At 53.6% G+C, this 13,952-nt stretch overlaps 4 protein-coding genes across 4 annotated transcripts; 3 read left to right on the forward strand and 1 right to left on the reverse strand.

Annotated features, from left to right (window-relative positions):
* Positions 1 to 143: 143 nt before the first annotated feature.
* On the reverse strand, positions 144 to 1,616 carry CPAR01_13060 (FAD dependent oxidoreductase; the record flags this gene model as incomplete). Its single annotated transcript, XM_060497314.1, has 1 exon — positions 144 to 1,616. One exon carries the CDS (start codon positions 1,614 to 1,616, stop codon positions 144 to 146), a length of 1,473 nt encoding a protein of 490 aa, XP_060343707.1.
* A 1,793-nt stretch (positions 1,617 to 3,409) lies between these two features.
* On the forward strand, positions 3,410 to 4,523 carry CPAR01_13061 (calmodulin; the record flags this gene model as incomplete). Its single annotated transcript, XM_060497315.1, has 6 exons — positions 3,410 to 3,412; positions 3,484 to 3,540; positions 3,708 to 3,723; positions 3,981 to 4,106; positions 4,169 to 4,381; positions 4,489 to 4,523. The coding sequence occupies 6 exons, from the start codon at positions 3,410 to 3,412 to the stop codon at positions 4,521 to 4,523; spliced, it is 450 nt and encodes a 149-aa protein (XP_060343708.1).
* A 2,575-nt stretch (positions 4,524 to 7,098) lies between these two features.
* CPAR01_13062 (coatamer subunit protein) lies at positions 7,099 to 10,596 on the forward strand (the record flags this gene model as incomplete). Its single annotated transcript, XM_060497316.1, has 3 exons — positions 7,099 to 7,183; positions 7,812 to 7,866; positions 7,917 to 10,596. The coding sequence occupies 3 exons, from the start codon at positions 7,099 to 7,101 to the stop codon at positions 10,594 to 10,596; spliced, it is 2,820 nt and encodes a 939-aa protein (XP_060343709.1).
* A 1,696-nt stretch (positions 10,597 to 12,292) lies between these two features.
* On the forward strand, positions 12,293 to 13,698 carry CPAR01_13063 (uncharacterized protein; the record flags this gene model as incomplete). Its single annotated transcript, XM_060497317.1, has 3 exons — positions 12,293 to 12,500; positions 13,221 to 13,339; positions 13,444 to 13,698. 3 exons carry the CDS (start codon positions 12,293 to 12,295, stop codon positions 13,696 to 13,698), a joined length of 582 nt encoding a protein of 193 aa, XP_060343710.1.
* Positions 13,699 to 13,952: the final 254 nt, after the last annotated feature.

Genomic DNA, 13,952 nt, shown 5'->3' on the forward strand with positions numbered 1-13,952 from the left:
TTCCCTGTGGCTCTTGATATTATTTCATGACTGTACATTTTCAACAGCTTTATGTCTACGGTCGCTACATGGTATCTACATTCAGCATATACTTACATCAATGCGATTCCATTGGGTGGATGGATGGGTGTTAATTCTTCCGTCTACAACTTGGCTTGCTCCTGCTTCAGCAAGAGACCAGGTATGCCTCCTCGGCTACCGTCCTCCGTCATGATGTGCTCGTACAAATCCGTCACGTCCGCCTTGCTCTTGACCTCCCTCCACCGCCACTTCTCGGTAAAGACCTCGTCGCCGCGGCCCTCGAGCACGTTTACGATTTCGCGACCGAGCACGGGCAAGAACTTGAAGCCGTGGCCGCTGCCGCCGGTGGCGACGAAGAGGTTGCGGGCGGTGGGGTGGTGGCAGACGAGGAAGTCGCCCGTCTGGGTGTCGGTGTACCAGCACAGGCGGGTGTGGACAAAGGGGCGGTCGTGGATGGCGGGGATGGGCACGATGGTGCGGACTGCTTTGCGGAGGGCGGCGACGCCTTCGGCGGGGAATTTGAGGTTCGGGTCGGTGAGGTGGGTTGCCGGGAGGGAGACTGTTGACTTTGTCGAGGGCGGGGTTTGGGGCGAGGGGTGGGGGATGGCGGTCGGGTTGAGGTAGCCGAAGGCGTGGCGGGCGACTTTGAGTTGCAGGCCCGAGGGGGGGATCATGAAGAGGCCGGTGCTGAAGTTGAGGGTGACGGGCATCTTGCGGAGGACCTCGAGCTCGTCGGGGGTGATGTCGATGTAGCCTACGGCCTGGCCTGTGGCGATGGCCTGGCCGGAGAGGTCGACAAGGGCGCCGGTCCAGGCGCCGGCTGCGACGACGACGAGGTCGGCGGAGAGGACGGAGCCGTCTTGGAGGGTTGCGCCTGTGACGGTTGACTTGTCGGGTGTGTAGTTCAGGCGGGTTGCGACGCCCGAGACGAAGGTGACGCGATCGAGGGCCACGACTTTGCGCGCGAGGTAGGACATTGAGGCGCCGGCGTCGGCCCAGCCTGCCAGCGGGTTGATGTAGCCCCATGTGCCGGGGGCCTCGGGGGTGCCGAGGTAGTCCTTGATGGCTGTGGGGGTGGGCAGCTCCTTGATGATCTTGTCGCCATCCTTGCCTGCCAGAGAGACGACATTGTTGTAGCTTTCACGGACGTATTCGAGCGAGGTCTTTTTGGCCTTTTGCTTGGCGTCGGCGTTGGTCTTTGCTGCTGAAGCGGAGGAGGAGGAAAAGTACGATGTCGAGGCTGTGGCGACAGGGTCGGCGACGAGGCAGAGGCCGGACTGGCTGTAGCGGCCCTCCGCGCCGAGGTCAGAGGGGTGGGAGGTCTTGCGCCATTCTGTCTGGGCCTCGGCGGCGAGGGTCGCGTAGGCCGGGTCGGCGTAGTCTGCGCGGATGATGCGGGAGGAGTCGACGGAGGCGGCGTCCTCGCTGGGGCCGGGGATCGGAGAGCGGTCGAGGACTGTAATCTTTGTGGAGGCGTAGCGTGGGCGCTGGGCGAGCTCGTAGGCTGTGGTCAGGCCGAAGACGCCGGAGCCGATGATGAGAATTGAGGAGGGTGCTGGCTCTGTCGCCGCAGCCGCCGCCGGGTCGGAGGGCATCTTGTGGCTCTCGTCTGGTGTTGGTGTCTGTGGGAGGGGCTATGCCGTGGAGGGAGTTTCGTATGCTATCGGAGCGGGTACCCGGCGCGGGAGCGGGAGGCAGGGAGATCACACGGGGTAAGGCAGAGGTACTTTCGAGACTCTTTGAAGCCAAAAGGGTAGGAGAGAAAACATTACCTTAAGAAATGCGACGGATAGGATAGGACGAAGAAATAATAGTGCGGGTCGATCTCTGGGAGTGGAATTGGCGGTGCGGAAAGCTCACCGCACGCGGCCACACGTACGAGGGAAGGGCGTTATCGGAGATCAAATTTTTTTTCCTTTTCCTCTGCTGGGGGAGAGTCTGGGCTGGGTTATCGAATTGGGTGGGAGGTCGGTAGTGTCTCCCGACTCCCGGGAGTAAGGTAGGTCTCGCGTCGACTTGCTCGCTGGAAATGGCGTTGGCGGGGTCATTTCATCGGTGTATCGTAAGTTTTTCCTCCACCCCGGACGAGGGACAGGCCTGGGAGTTTGCTGGAGTGCGGGCTTGCTTGGCGGGGGCGCCGACCGGTGTCTTTCTTCTCCCAATTTCTGCCCTCCCCTGTGACCAGGAGTGGTCTGGAGGGGTCATCATGTAAGGTCAATGGTGTTAGTGGGGGTTCCGCCAGTTGGGAATAGTCGGGATCGGTAAGGTTGATTTGCAGGTCGGCCGACACTTGCATGAAGGGAAAGGTTTGGCGGTGGGTTAGGTGTTGCGGCAGTACTAGACGGACGTGGTCGCGTGGTTTTTCCAACCTGGCAAGACTTGGCTTTTCCGATGTAGGCGGTGGGTGGGTGGATGTGTTGGTTTTCTTTCCTCTCAAGAGGAGAATGGCAATTGACGATAGTTGTGCAGCAGACCGTTGGCTGTCTTGGGCTTCACTCGGCGATGAGCGATGGTTGACGGAAGATAATCGATGTCATATCCTGGCAGGCAATGAAATGGCGGGAAATGAAATCAGTGCGTTGGGCTTGTCGGGCTGAGCTCAAATAGCCGCCACTGTCCCCCAACTTGGATCTAGAGACTGCCTCCTTCCCTATCTTTTGCACTCTCGATACCAGGCAGGCGCGCTCGTGGACTTAGGCTCGCTCGTGCTTGAAAATTTCATTCAACAATATCAGGCCCAATGGTCTAGAGGTATGATTCGCCCTTCGGGTTTAAAAACCCTTCAGCATAGCTTGAATGGGCGAGGCCCCGCGTTCGAATCGCGGTTGGGCCCCTGATGATTTTTGCCATTCTGATTTTTTTGCTGTTCACACGATAATGATTGTTCTATGACGATGTGAGCTACAAGACGTCGATAAATTGCGAGGTTGAGATAGAGAGAATGGAACCAAGAACGATAGGCAAGTAGCAGAAAGCAGGCACTCCAACCAAGCCTTGCGCTGTGCGGTCCGATGTTCCACTATTGGCTGCTATACATTCATCGCCTGAGCACGCACAGCAAACACAGCAACAGGTCCAGACAGATATCACATCACCACAAGGCTGACTTAATCATGACCGTTGGGCTTCTAAACAAGGAAGCGTTGATGCAACCTGGACCATGGCCAGCCCAGCCCACCATTTTGTTCCTCACGGCTCTTTGTACCAAGACCGTATGAATCCTTTTGCTCTTCCCACCGCCCACACCGTGCGGGGTTCGTGGTCACATCCCCGCTTTCAGCTGTCCCACGCCGTCTTCCCTGTCTCAAACCACCCTCACCCAAATCTTCCTTCACAAACAAAATCCCATCACCCAAAAACAAACAGCCACATATTAATAAAAAACAAGATGGTGAGATTCGGATCGCCAGTCTTGTGTGAGAGAGACTATCAGATGAGCTGCAGCTAACATGCGTTTGACAGGCTGCACAGTTGACTCAGGAGCAAAGGGCGCAGTACAAGGAGGTGTTTGACCTCTTCGTAAGTTCTCACTCACCCCTCCGAGCTCTCTCCGTCACTTGGGCTGCCTCAATGCCCCTCACTCCCCCTTTCCATCAGGCTGGAGGCGCATTGTGTAGAGCTTGCGCAATAAATTCCTCCAACCTCAAATCGATCATCTTTACTGACGATTTGTCTGCGCAAAATAGGACAAGGATGGAACAGGTTAGTTTTTATTTACTCCGATGAACCCTTTATTATCTTGGTTTGCTTCGCCTCCTGCCACCGGTAAACTGGGGGGTTATTGAAACTCGACTTGAACCCTCTTTGGTAGGATGGGCGCGGGAAGAGGGGAGCTGGCTTAGACCCCTTTTTTTTCCATCTCATCTTGCTCTTTTCATTCATTACCCTTCTTGTTTTATATGCGATACCTCTATTACCTTTTCCCATCCCATCAACGGAAATTGACATTGTCCCTGCAGGTGACATCACCGCCCAGGAGCTTGGCGAGGTGATGAGGTCCCTGGGCCTCAACCCCAGCGACACCGAGTTGAACGACATGGTCAACGAGGTCGACGCCGACAACAACGGCACCATTGACTTCAATGGTGAGTCTTCCTCGAGATGCTCCTCTGGGACATTGTTGTGCTGACGGGCTTTCTCTCTCCAGAGTTCCTCAACTTGATGGCGCAAAAGGTGCAGGTCGGCGATGCCGAGGAGGAGCTCAAGAACGCTTTCAAGGTGTTTGACCGAGACGGAAGCGGCACCATCTCGGCTGAGGAGCTGCGCCACGTTCTCACCTCCTTGGGTGAGAATATGACTGCGGCGGAGATTGATGAGATGATTCAAATGGCCGACAAGGATGGCGATGGATCAATTGACTGTAAGATGATCCCGTTCACTTTCCTCCTCTCTCCCTCAGCTCCAGCCTAGCTAGCATAGCTGGACTGAGGGAAAGTTGTTGATGGATACTGACTTTACTTTTCATAGACGACGAGTTCGCCTCGATCATGATGAGAGAGTAAAGAAAAGAAAAAGGGGCTTTGTGGATTTCTTGGCGGTGATATCCATCGTTCAGTATTTTGTTTCTTTGGGTTTCCGGTCCGGTTATGTGGGTAGAGCGAAATCTGCCTAGTTTCTCTTTGGGCCTATGGGTTGGTCTCAATATCACGATACTCTCACGAAGTGGGATCTTGGAAAGATCGACAACAACAACAGCTCGTGTCCCTCTTTTTGGTTCCCGTGATCGCTGTCCCTCCATGCTTGGCACGCCCAGTGGTCTTATTCCTGGGCGAAGGAAGGTTATTACAGGTGGCTACAGTAAGGCCGTGCTGATATTGCGTCGCCATGTAAACTGGATTCAAGGCTGTTGACCACTGACCTCGACATTAGTTATTTCTAACTTATAGTTCACGGAGAACGTCCAAGAAGTATCATGACGTTCATTTATGTGCAAAATACCAGGGCACAGATGCTGGCGGTCTGATCTCGGCTCGGGATGTTCGTATAGCCAAGCAACGGGTATCGGTAGGGGAGACAATCTGAGAACGAATGTCTATCTCCTGATGTCCATACTCGAGGCATCCAGGCAGCCAATCCCGGCCGGTCAGGAGTATAAGTGTCGGCCTTGCCTCCTCTTCCATTCGAAAGTACCAGGCACACAATGTTACCAGAGGATAAAGTCATATCCAGTGTTATTTCTTGCGGTAGAGAACTAACCGAACTGTATTGCCAGTGGACAAATGGCTTCTCCCCTTTTCTGCCCGGAACTTGCGTATACTGAAATGGCGTTGCTAGAGAATATGCCTGTTATTCGTGGTCATCTCGCGCTAGAGTATTCTCGGGCGTATCCTCGATGGATGCCCGAGAAGGAAGGGTATCGGCACTTAATGAGATCTTGTGTGATGAAATGTCCAAATGCCGTGAGAGAGTGAGGAAAAATATAGTAAGGGCCGTGGTTTGGCCCCATTTCAAATATCCAGCTGAGTTCACTGGCCCCGAGGCGTCACAAACACTAAGCTACCAAGCCCAAAGGATTGCCCGTCCACACAGCAGTGCTTCGCACCTCTTAGCCTGACCGATCATACGATAGCCTAACCCAGGCCGCTCTCGACTGATAACACACACGCCTCCGCCGGGATCCGTCCTCATTAATATATTTGCTATTTATCTGGCGCTATACTTGCTTATTACTCTCGCTCTTTCATTAACGCAAGGGACGTGTTTTCTTTTTTTCTTGAACAAAAGAGATATATACAGCGGTTCTTTTTGATTTATATAGTAATATACATTTTATTGATAAGCTTCTTGATTTAGATTCGAGGTTGCCTGATAATATATATCTCTAGGTCCGAGATGTAGACTTTTCTTCTCTTCCCCTTACGAGACTTGGTGGTGTTTGTGATCTAGTATGATACGTCTGATGCGGCTTCGATGACTCTGTGGGGTCCAGTCTACGACAGTCGAATCCTCCCATCCACATATTGTCCACGAGAAGAGTGTGTGCCCCCCCTCAGTTCCATTACTGTCATCAGCACAGCAGGCGCCCCCTAGGTCGAGGGTCAGGTTAAACTGTGGCGTGGGTGGTGGAATGGTTTAATGGTCAGCAAATTTCACTAACCAGCCTACTCGACGACAGGCTCAGCGCATACGGGTTCCCAAGTTCGAATCCCAGCATGAGCACCAGAGATGTAGCCCCCAGCTCGGCACCGGGGGAGGGGAGGTGAACTCTTTTGTCTTTTTGGATTTTTGAACACTTGACTAGATCCGCAAGGTGGTAAGCAGTGTTGTTATTGATGGTGGTGGGCGGAGGGAAACACAGGCCATGTTGCCTTTATGACAGGGCTATATGTATTATCCGGGAATGTGATTAAGAAGGCAGCCGAGAAGTACTTAGCTGCGCGCTTGATAGCCGTTGAGAGATGTTTCTGGAAGTTATTGAAAGAAAAGAAATGAGTCTGAAAGTAGAGCGTGGGCGACGATCGCCTACCTTACCTCCCAAGATATTCTTATAAATATAACGCTCGGTACCGTTCTCGAGCTGTATTTTATACCCCTAGGGATAATACCCCGCCGAAGCTACTGGGGGAAGCTAAGACGACGAGAGAGGCTAGAAAGAAGCAATGTGATCCGCAATATCCTAATTAAGGACATAGGCTTTGGGAGGTCAGAACTGGTTTTAGGGCCGGATAGGTACATTTTCATAAGAACGGAATAAAGAACAATTGTCTGGCTCATAAGCCTGCCTTTGAAGTTTCCATCGTTCGATGACTATGCAAGAAATAGTACTGTACGACTACCCATTCCAATGAAGTCGTAGACTACCATTGTGGCTCTGCTTTGATGGGAATCACCACATCTTGATGTCTTGGTTGATCCCAAAAGGAAGCCGCGTGAGGTGGTTCGGTTCTCCACGACCAAACAGCCTGATCTTGACGGATGAGGAACCCCATATCCATCCCGTTTATATCCTTCACTTCCACGACAAGTTTAGCCCTCCACTTGGGGTTAGGGGAATCGTCTTGAAATCCAATCTGGCCCTCCCAGTTCCCCCCAAGGATTCTTGTTGCACTCTTTTTCCCATTTTGAGTATTCACTCCAATGAGTGACCAAGATGCGATATTGAAGGCGGAAGAAGTCGAAGATGCTGAAAATGAATTGGAGAAACCAATTGTCGAAGAATACGGTTAGTTGAACAAAACTTTGCCGCCACTGCATGAATTCATCAACGGTGTCTACCCGCGGTAAGAGATATTCCCTACTTGGAGGTGTCGATCCGCGCTGAGAAGTTGTGTGATACATTAATCTCATCCAGTCGGTGCGTGATATAAGCTCGAATGGACGGGTGGAGCCTGCATGCCCTTCTTCCTGGACGTGCTGGGAAAGAACATCGGTCGAGTTGGCTGTGTTCATGTTGTTGAGATCTATGGCAGGGTCCATGTTGACAAGAGACGTGTTGGAAAGCCTCTTTATTGTGTAAAGGTGCTACCGTCAGTGTAGAGCAAGACGTGTTGGGAATATCTACTGGTGTCTTTCGGTATTTCCGTCGTCCTAAGCGGTTTGGAGCAGGTCTTACGAGAGCACTGGGACGCAGAAGATAGTGTGGTGATATCTCAAAAGTTAGGTTGTGTGGTTCTTCTTTTATAGCTGGGAGAAACATCTCCGTAAGCTACTGCCTAGCTTACATACACTCTGCCGTGTCTTCTTCAGCTTTACATCGTGGCTTGAAGCATCCACTGAAGCTGTAAACTCAATAACACCGAGCTTCGTACCAGCAAGCAGACCGCAGGGTGAAGTACACACAAGGTGCGAAGTCAGGAAAGTGTGGCTCAAGTGGGTCAAGCCACAGCAGCAGGTGGCAGCAGAACAGTACGAGGAACCCGGCATATCTGCTAAGAACACTGTACAAGTCGCGACAGGTCTACGGGCGCACTTACAGAGAGCACTGCGCTGAACTTCTCCTGCAACTTCACGAATACCGTCAACTGCGATCTACGACTACGCGCGTTCCGAACCCGCAAGATTCCTATCGAGTCTGACTATGCGACAAGAAGCTTCAAGGCTATACCGGTAGCGATGTCATCGGCAAAAGACCTCGTCGAATTTCCCGACGTGGAGGCGAAGCTCCAGAAACCATCCAAGCAATCCGCGTTCGAGAAGCAGAGAGCCGAAGCCGAAGCAAAGAAGGCCCGCGAGGCTGCCGAGACCGCTGCAGTATACCAAGACTTTGTCAAGAGTTTCGACCACGATGACGATGACGACCCGAGAACCGGCCGGTTTGGCTCGATGCCTTCACAAAGACCCCAGCCCAAGGTGCCTGGGTTCGGCGGCACTCCGTTGGGCGCACCTGCACCATCTAGGCGACACTTTGGCGCATCCAATCCTAAGAGTGGCCCAGGTAGTCTAGGTCCTACTCCGAGCTTCAAGAGCGGTCCTGGAAGCTTGGGACCTTCGCCTGGCTCGCTTGGAAGGAAGAGGGGCTTCGACGCATACCGACAGGAGAGGGACAGAGATGGCAGGCTCGGGTTCGAGGAAAGGGAAGAACCAAGTTCGGTCGCCAAGGTCTTCCACAACAGTGACGACGAGGACGAAGCCAAATCAGACTCGAGAGCCGAGGAAGTCGCAGTGGCTAGACCCACGTTGCGTCTTTCTCAGCTGCCGCCTGGAACATCGCCTGCCTTCATCAAGTCACTGATCCCGACAAGCCTCAATGTCGAACACGTCAAGATCTTACCGCCTATGGGACCTTCGGGCACGGAGAAGAAATGCGCCGTGGCCATTGTCACACTATCGCCAGACACGCCAGCAACAGAACTGGATGCAGTCGTGAGCTCACTACAAAATCGCTACCTGGGTTACGGCTGTTACTTGTCGTTGCACCGGCATCTATCCTCAACGGTAGCAACCGCAACAACATCGACTCTGGGTGGCACATCTGCCGGATCGCAACCTTTTGGTGCCAAGCCTGTATCACAGCCGACAGCACCTGGTAACGCGACAACACAGCATGCCTTCCATCGAGGCTTTGCGCCGCCAACTTCGTATGGCCCAAATATTGGTGGATCAATCAATCGGAGCAGCATTCTTCACGTGCCTGTCAAGCCTCCAAACGATATAAAGATGATACATCTCATCAACAGGACCATCGAGTCGGTTCTCGAGCACGGCGTGGAATTTGAGGCTTTGCTCATGAGCCGCCCCGAGGTTCAACGGGAGGAAAAATGGGCTTGGATTTGGGACGCTCGCAGCGAAGGAGGCATCTGGTACCGATGGCGGTTATGGGAGATCGTCACGGGAGCGTCTTCTCGGAGTAACAAGGGACGGTATCTACCGCTTTTCGACGGCAGCCATGCCTGGAAAGCTCCAGAGAAAGGTCTGCCATTCGAGTTTGTCACAGAACTTGACGAATTTGTATCCGACTCGGAGTATAACTCCTCAGACGACGAGGACTTTGACGGGGAGAACCGCGAGAATCAGACTCAGGGGCCTGAAGCAGAGGCTACCTTCCTAAATCCCCTCGACAAAGCAAAGCTTACCCATCTCTTATCACGTTTGCCAACAACTTTATCCAAGATTCGGAAAGGAGATGTCGCCCGAGTTACAGCGTTTGCGCTTACGCACGCAAGCCGGGGTGCGAAAGAGGTCGTCGACATGATCGTCTCGAATGTTGAGAAGCCCTTTGCACTAACGGCGGCCAACCCAGAGTTTCAGTCGAATGGCAAAGAGAAGGGAAGACACAGGGACGATTCAGAGCCGCTTGAAGCTGAGCCGGAAGAGAAAGCCGAGAAGGAGGGCCCTGACACGAGCGGCGCAAGCCTTGTGGGCCTATACGTTGTCAGCGACGTGCTATCCGCCTCATCTAGTAGCGGTATTCAGCGTGCTTGGCGGTATCGACAAATCTTCGAAGGAGCACTCAAAGAGCGTAATATTTTTGAGGGTCTGGGGCTGATGGCTGAGAAGCTAAACTGGGGCCGACTACGGGCTGAGAAGTGGAAACGAAGCGTTGGTCTAGTTCTGAGCCTCTGGGAAGGTTGGTGTGTCTTCCCAACGGAGAGTCAGGAGTTGTTTGCCAAAACTTTCGAAAACCCGCCATCTTTAAAGACGCAAGAGCAGATCGAAGATGACGCAGCCAAGAAGGGTAGATGGAAGGTGGTTGAGAAGTCATCGATGCCGGCCGCCGATGTTGCCATAACGAGGACCCTCGATCAGAGAGCGCCAGAGCCAACAGCTGACAAGGAGGAGGAGGAGGATGTCGAAGGCGAACCAATGGACGAGGAGGATGTTGCCGGTGAACCCATGGAAGAGGACGATGTCATGGGCGAACCAATGAGCGAGGAGGATGTGGAGGGTGAGCCCATGGTGGATGATGATGTCGAGGGGGAGCCGATGGAAGAGGACGCAACCGAAACGGCAAAGGATCAGTCACCGTCAGGCGAGGCCAGCAGCAAGGTAGAAGGAACGGCAGAGGCCGCGAAGACTGACGACGCCCCCACTGCTGGACGTTTGCAATTATCAAGCCAGCCGAAGGGACAGCCTCGGAAAAGGATGAGAGCAGTGGACATGTTTGCTGACTCTGGGGATTCGGATGAGGGAAACTAAGCGCGCGTGGCGGACGCAGGCGCTGGTTCTTGAAGTAGGCCAAGACGACACCAGGGGCGAGACGGCGGGCTTGGACGATTGATAAAAACTGCTCACCCTATGAAGATCCAGGGTTTATCTGAAGAATAGTATTGTAAACGCATGTGTCTTGACTGGGCCGTGAGCGGGACGGGGTATATGTGGGAGGGGGATATGGCAGCCGTCCTGCAGAAGGACGACAGGGCGGCCGTCCAAGTTTGGGCTGCCCGAAGCCGCTTAGAGAGAGTGCGGCATGGCAATGCATAAAGGGTGATGGGCACACAAGTCCATGGGGATGGATATATGAAAGGGACGAGATATGACGGCATAAGTGAAGCGTCGGTTGGCGGGTTCACCTTGGCCTGAAGGTGAGGGCAGTAATTGACGAGCCGTCTACATATTGCCTCTACAGAGATCTCTCCCTTCCTCACTTTCAGCAACATATATCTAGCCCCGCGCCACAAGTTGCGGCGGAGAATGAAGAGAGAAGCCGTCTTAATGCCAACGACACAGGCACACAGGTTACATCACAAAGTGTCCCACCACGGGGTACCTTTTTTCGGAGCGCTACTTCTGCACAGCCATGGATACGCATTCTTCGTGTGAAGCGGTTTCTTGTTGGGTAGGCTTGTAGAAAGAGAGAGAGAGCGAGAGAGGGGTGGTCTGGTTCGACGACCGTCTCGTTGTGACTTTTTGGTGGTGCTTGCCCGGATCCGGCCAATCAAAACTTGCTCACTTCCCTTGCCTCTCGAGCCTCTGACGGTGGAGTATGTAGTCGGTTTTTTTTTTTTTTTTACTTGCTCGCTCCCACCCTCTTACGGTAGTCCTCGCCCTTTTTTCGCTTTTCTATCTGCCCATGGATTTGTCCCCGCGCTCGAGTTTCCTGATGTAGAGAGCCTGGCCGTGGGAAAACAAATTCATTTATGGGGGTTCTCGGAATGCTTTGAGCCTTGGGAAAATCGGTGCGCGCGCGATATCCGTGCGGGTTGTCGTTGGCTGAACCACTAACACGGGGAGGATGAGTGAACTACTGGACCGTGGCGAGACCTTTCAAGACACAGAATCGGATTCAAGTCGTACATGAGATCGATGTTCGATGTACTTTTCACAGTAGGCAATATGAGTTTCCTGAAAAGTTCCGACTTTCTTTTCGTAGGTGACCTGATTCCCGGCCTGGAGCCTGGAAGGGGGGAGCCTGAGTCTGGGCCGACCGCGGACTCGGCACCGACTCGCGGGAGTGAGAGGATGAGCCCAGTCAGACGGTCAGCCGTAATGTGTGAGTAAGTGTGAGTGTGAGTGCATGTGTGGTCGCACAGGATCTCAAGAGTCTGGACCCTTGACATGATCTTACAGTTCCTCTGATGACGGAGCTTACAATCGATATGGGGGGGCACGACGACATGTCAAGATGCAAGAATGGCATGAAGAAGAAATATGACCCTGAGGGCCTGCTCCCATATTCTCATGTACTGTGTAAAGAGACAGACTGGGTTACGGAGGGTAAAGGGAAAACGGGAACTCGGTACTAAACGGCGATCCAGAGTTAGCTTCTTATCAAGTTGGGCAGCATATCCCGGCAGAAGAAGGGAGAGCACGCGGCTTATTCTCATGGCCGGGAGCGTTGTCTTGCTAGTCAGCCACATCTCTCTCACGTCTTTCTTTATTTTTCCCTTTTCCGATGCGTTGCGGCATGTCTTGTGCTGGTAGGTATTCTATCTGGTTAAGAAGCCCACCGAGAGTGAGGGAGATAGACGCTCGGGACGCTTCTGCGGCGAACGCCATGTCAACGTGGGAAGCGCGCCGCGTCCAGGCCATAGATTACGGGCTTGAGGTAAAGTCCCAACCGCGCCCGGCTTGCCGTTTTAAGCAGACGCAGAAATTCCTGGGTTGGTGGTGGTGCTGCTGGGTTGGCCCTGCTATCGTGTTGGATAACGTGCCTTAGAGTTGGTTAGAAAGTTGCCGTCAGAAAAGCTTGCTCCGAACAAGAGTGACGAAGAGAGATGGATAGTCAGGACCATCTAGAATCATCCCATGTTCAAGTCTTATGAGGCATTGAGGTTGGCAGTGAGGGACCATGGACATGATTGGGCTCGGATTGTAAGACGAGGTTGAGGTGGCATAGCCGGAAAGGGTATCTATGTACTGTATGTACCTGTCCAGTGGTTCTGGGTGTACGGACAGACATGACATGCCGTCTGTGATGAGAGCTGCAGACAGACCCCTCTTCCCGCCCGGGCTTTCATCGCAGATACTGATGTAGGCAAACTTGTCACTGGGGCACTGAGATTTCGGTATCTGTACGGCATTCGTACCCTCACTGAATTATCTTTGTCATCCATGCGTCGAGTATCCGAGCAAGGCAGAAAGTGAAGCAGGCGGCGGACAGCGAGCGAGGCATGTAGTAAACCCCCCCGCACGTGGGGCTGTTTCGATGCGCTACCGGGATGCCGTCCCTCACCTGGCTCGCTCACCCCCCTCCCGCCCGCCGCGCCCCATCCATTGCCCACGCCCACCGCCGCTGTCCACTGCTCGTGCTTTTCTTGGGCGTCTCCTCCTGCCGCTGCTGGCTGGGGTGGCTCGGAACTGGAACTCACTCACCTTCACAGGCTCACACTGGGCTGGACTAGACGATGCCAAGGACCAAGGTAGGACATCGAGCATAGGGGCCGCTAGTGCTGGTCAGGGACCCAAGGCTACCCGAGAGGAGGCAAGTGCCTACCTACCTGTATGAGGTGGTTCAATGGTTGTACCTCTTGCTGAATTCGGGTCGGGGGAAGGAGTGAGGAAGAGAGAGAGGAAAGAAGGGACCTGCCTTGACTGCTCTTCAAGTCACCTACCCAAAGGTACCTTAACTCGACTCGAGCAGGTGCTACTGGTGTTGACCGTGTTTGTTCCTTCCTCAGTCGCAGTGGACTATTCGTACAGGCCAAACCCCGTCTCCCCCGACGCCGACGTCCTTTCCACCTCAAACGGTCCACTGGGCCGTTTCCTGTTCCCATGGACCGTCGCTGTTTCTGCCCTTTGCTAACCCGCCTTTGTGACTTTGTCTTCCCTGACCACCGACCACCACACACCACACACTAAGCACTACGGATACCTTACCTTGGGTACCAGGGCAGCTAAGGTAAAGGTAGCAACGATCCCACTGCTTTGCCGACCCGGCGCTTCTCTCAGAGTCCCGTCTACTTCCATTTCATTCAATACCCAGAAACCTGCCCTTCCTTACGACCCCCCGGCCTTTGCGCGCAGCTTTAAACCTCTTCACGCTCGAAACGCCGCTCGTTTCTCTCGCCAATTTCCAGCTCTTGCAATCCTGCATTTCTCACCTCGACATCATT

Source organism: Colletotrichum paranaense, assembly GCF_030867605.1.
Source record: "Colletotrichum paranaense strain IMI 384185 chromosome Unknown Scaffold_12.1, whole genome shotgun sequence".
NCBI lineage: Eukaryota > Fungi > Ascomycota > Sordariomycetes > Glomerellales > Glomerellaceae > Colletotrichum > Colletotrichum paranaense.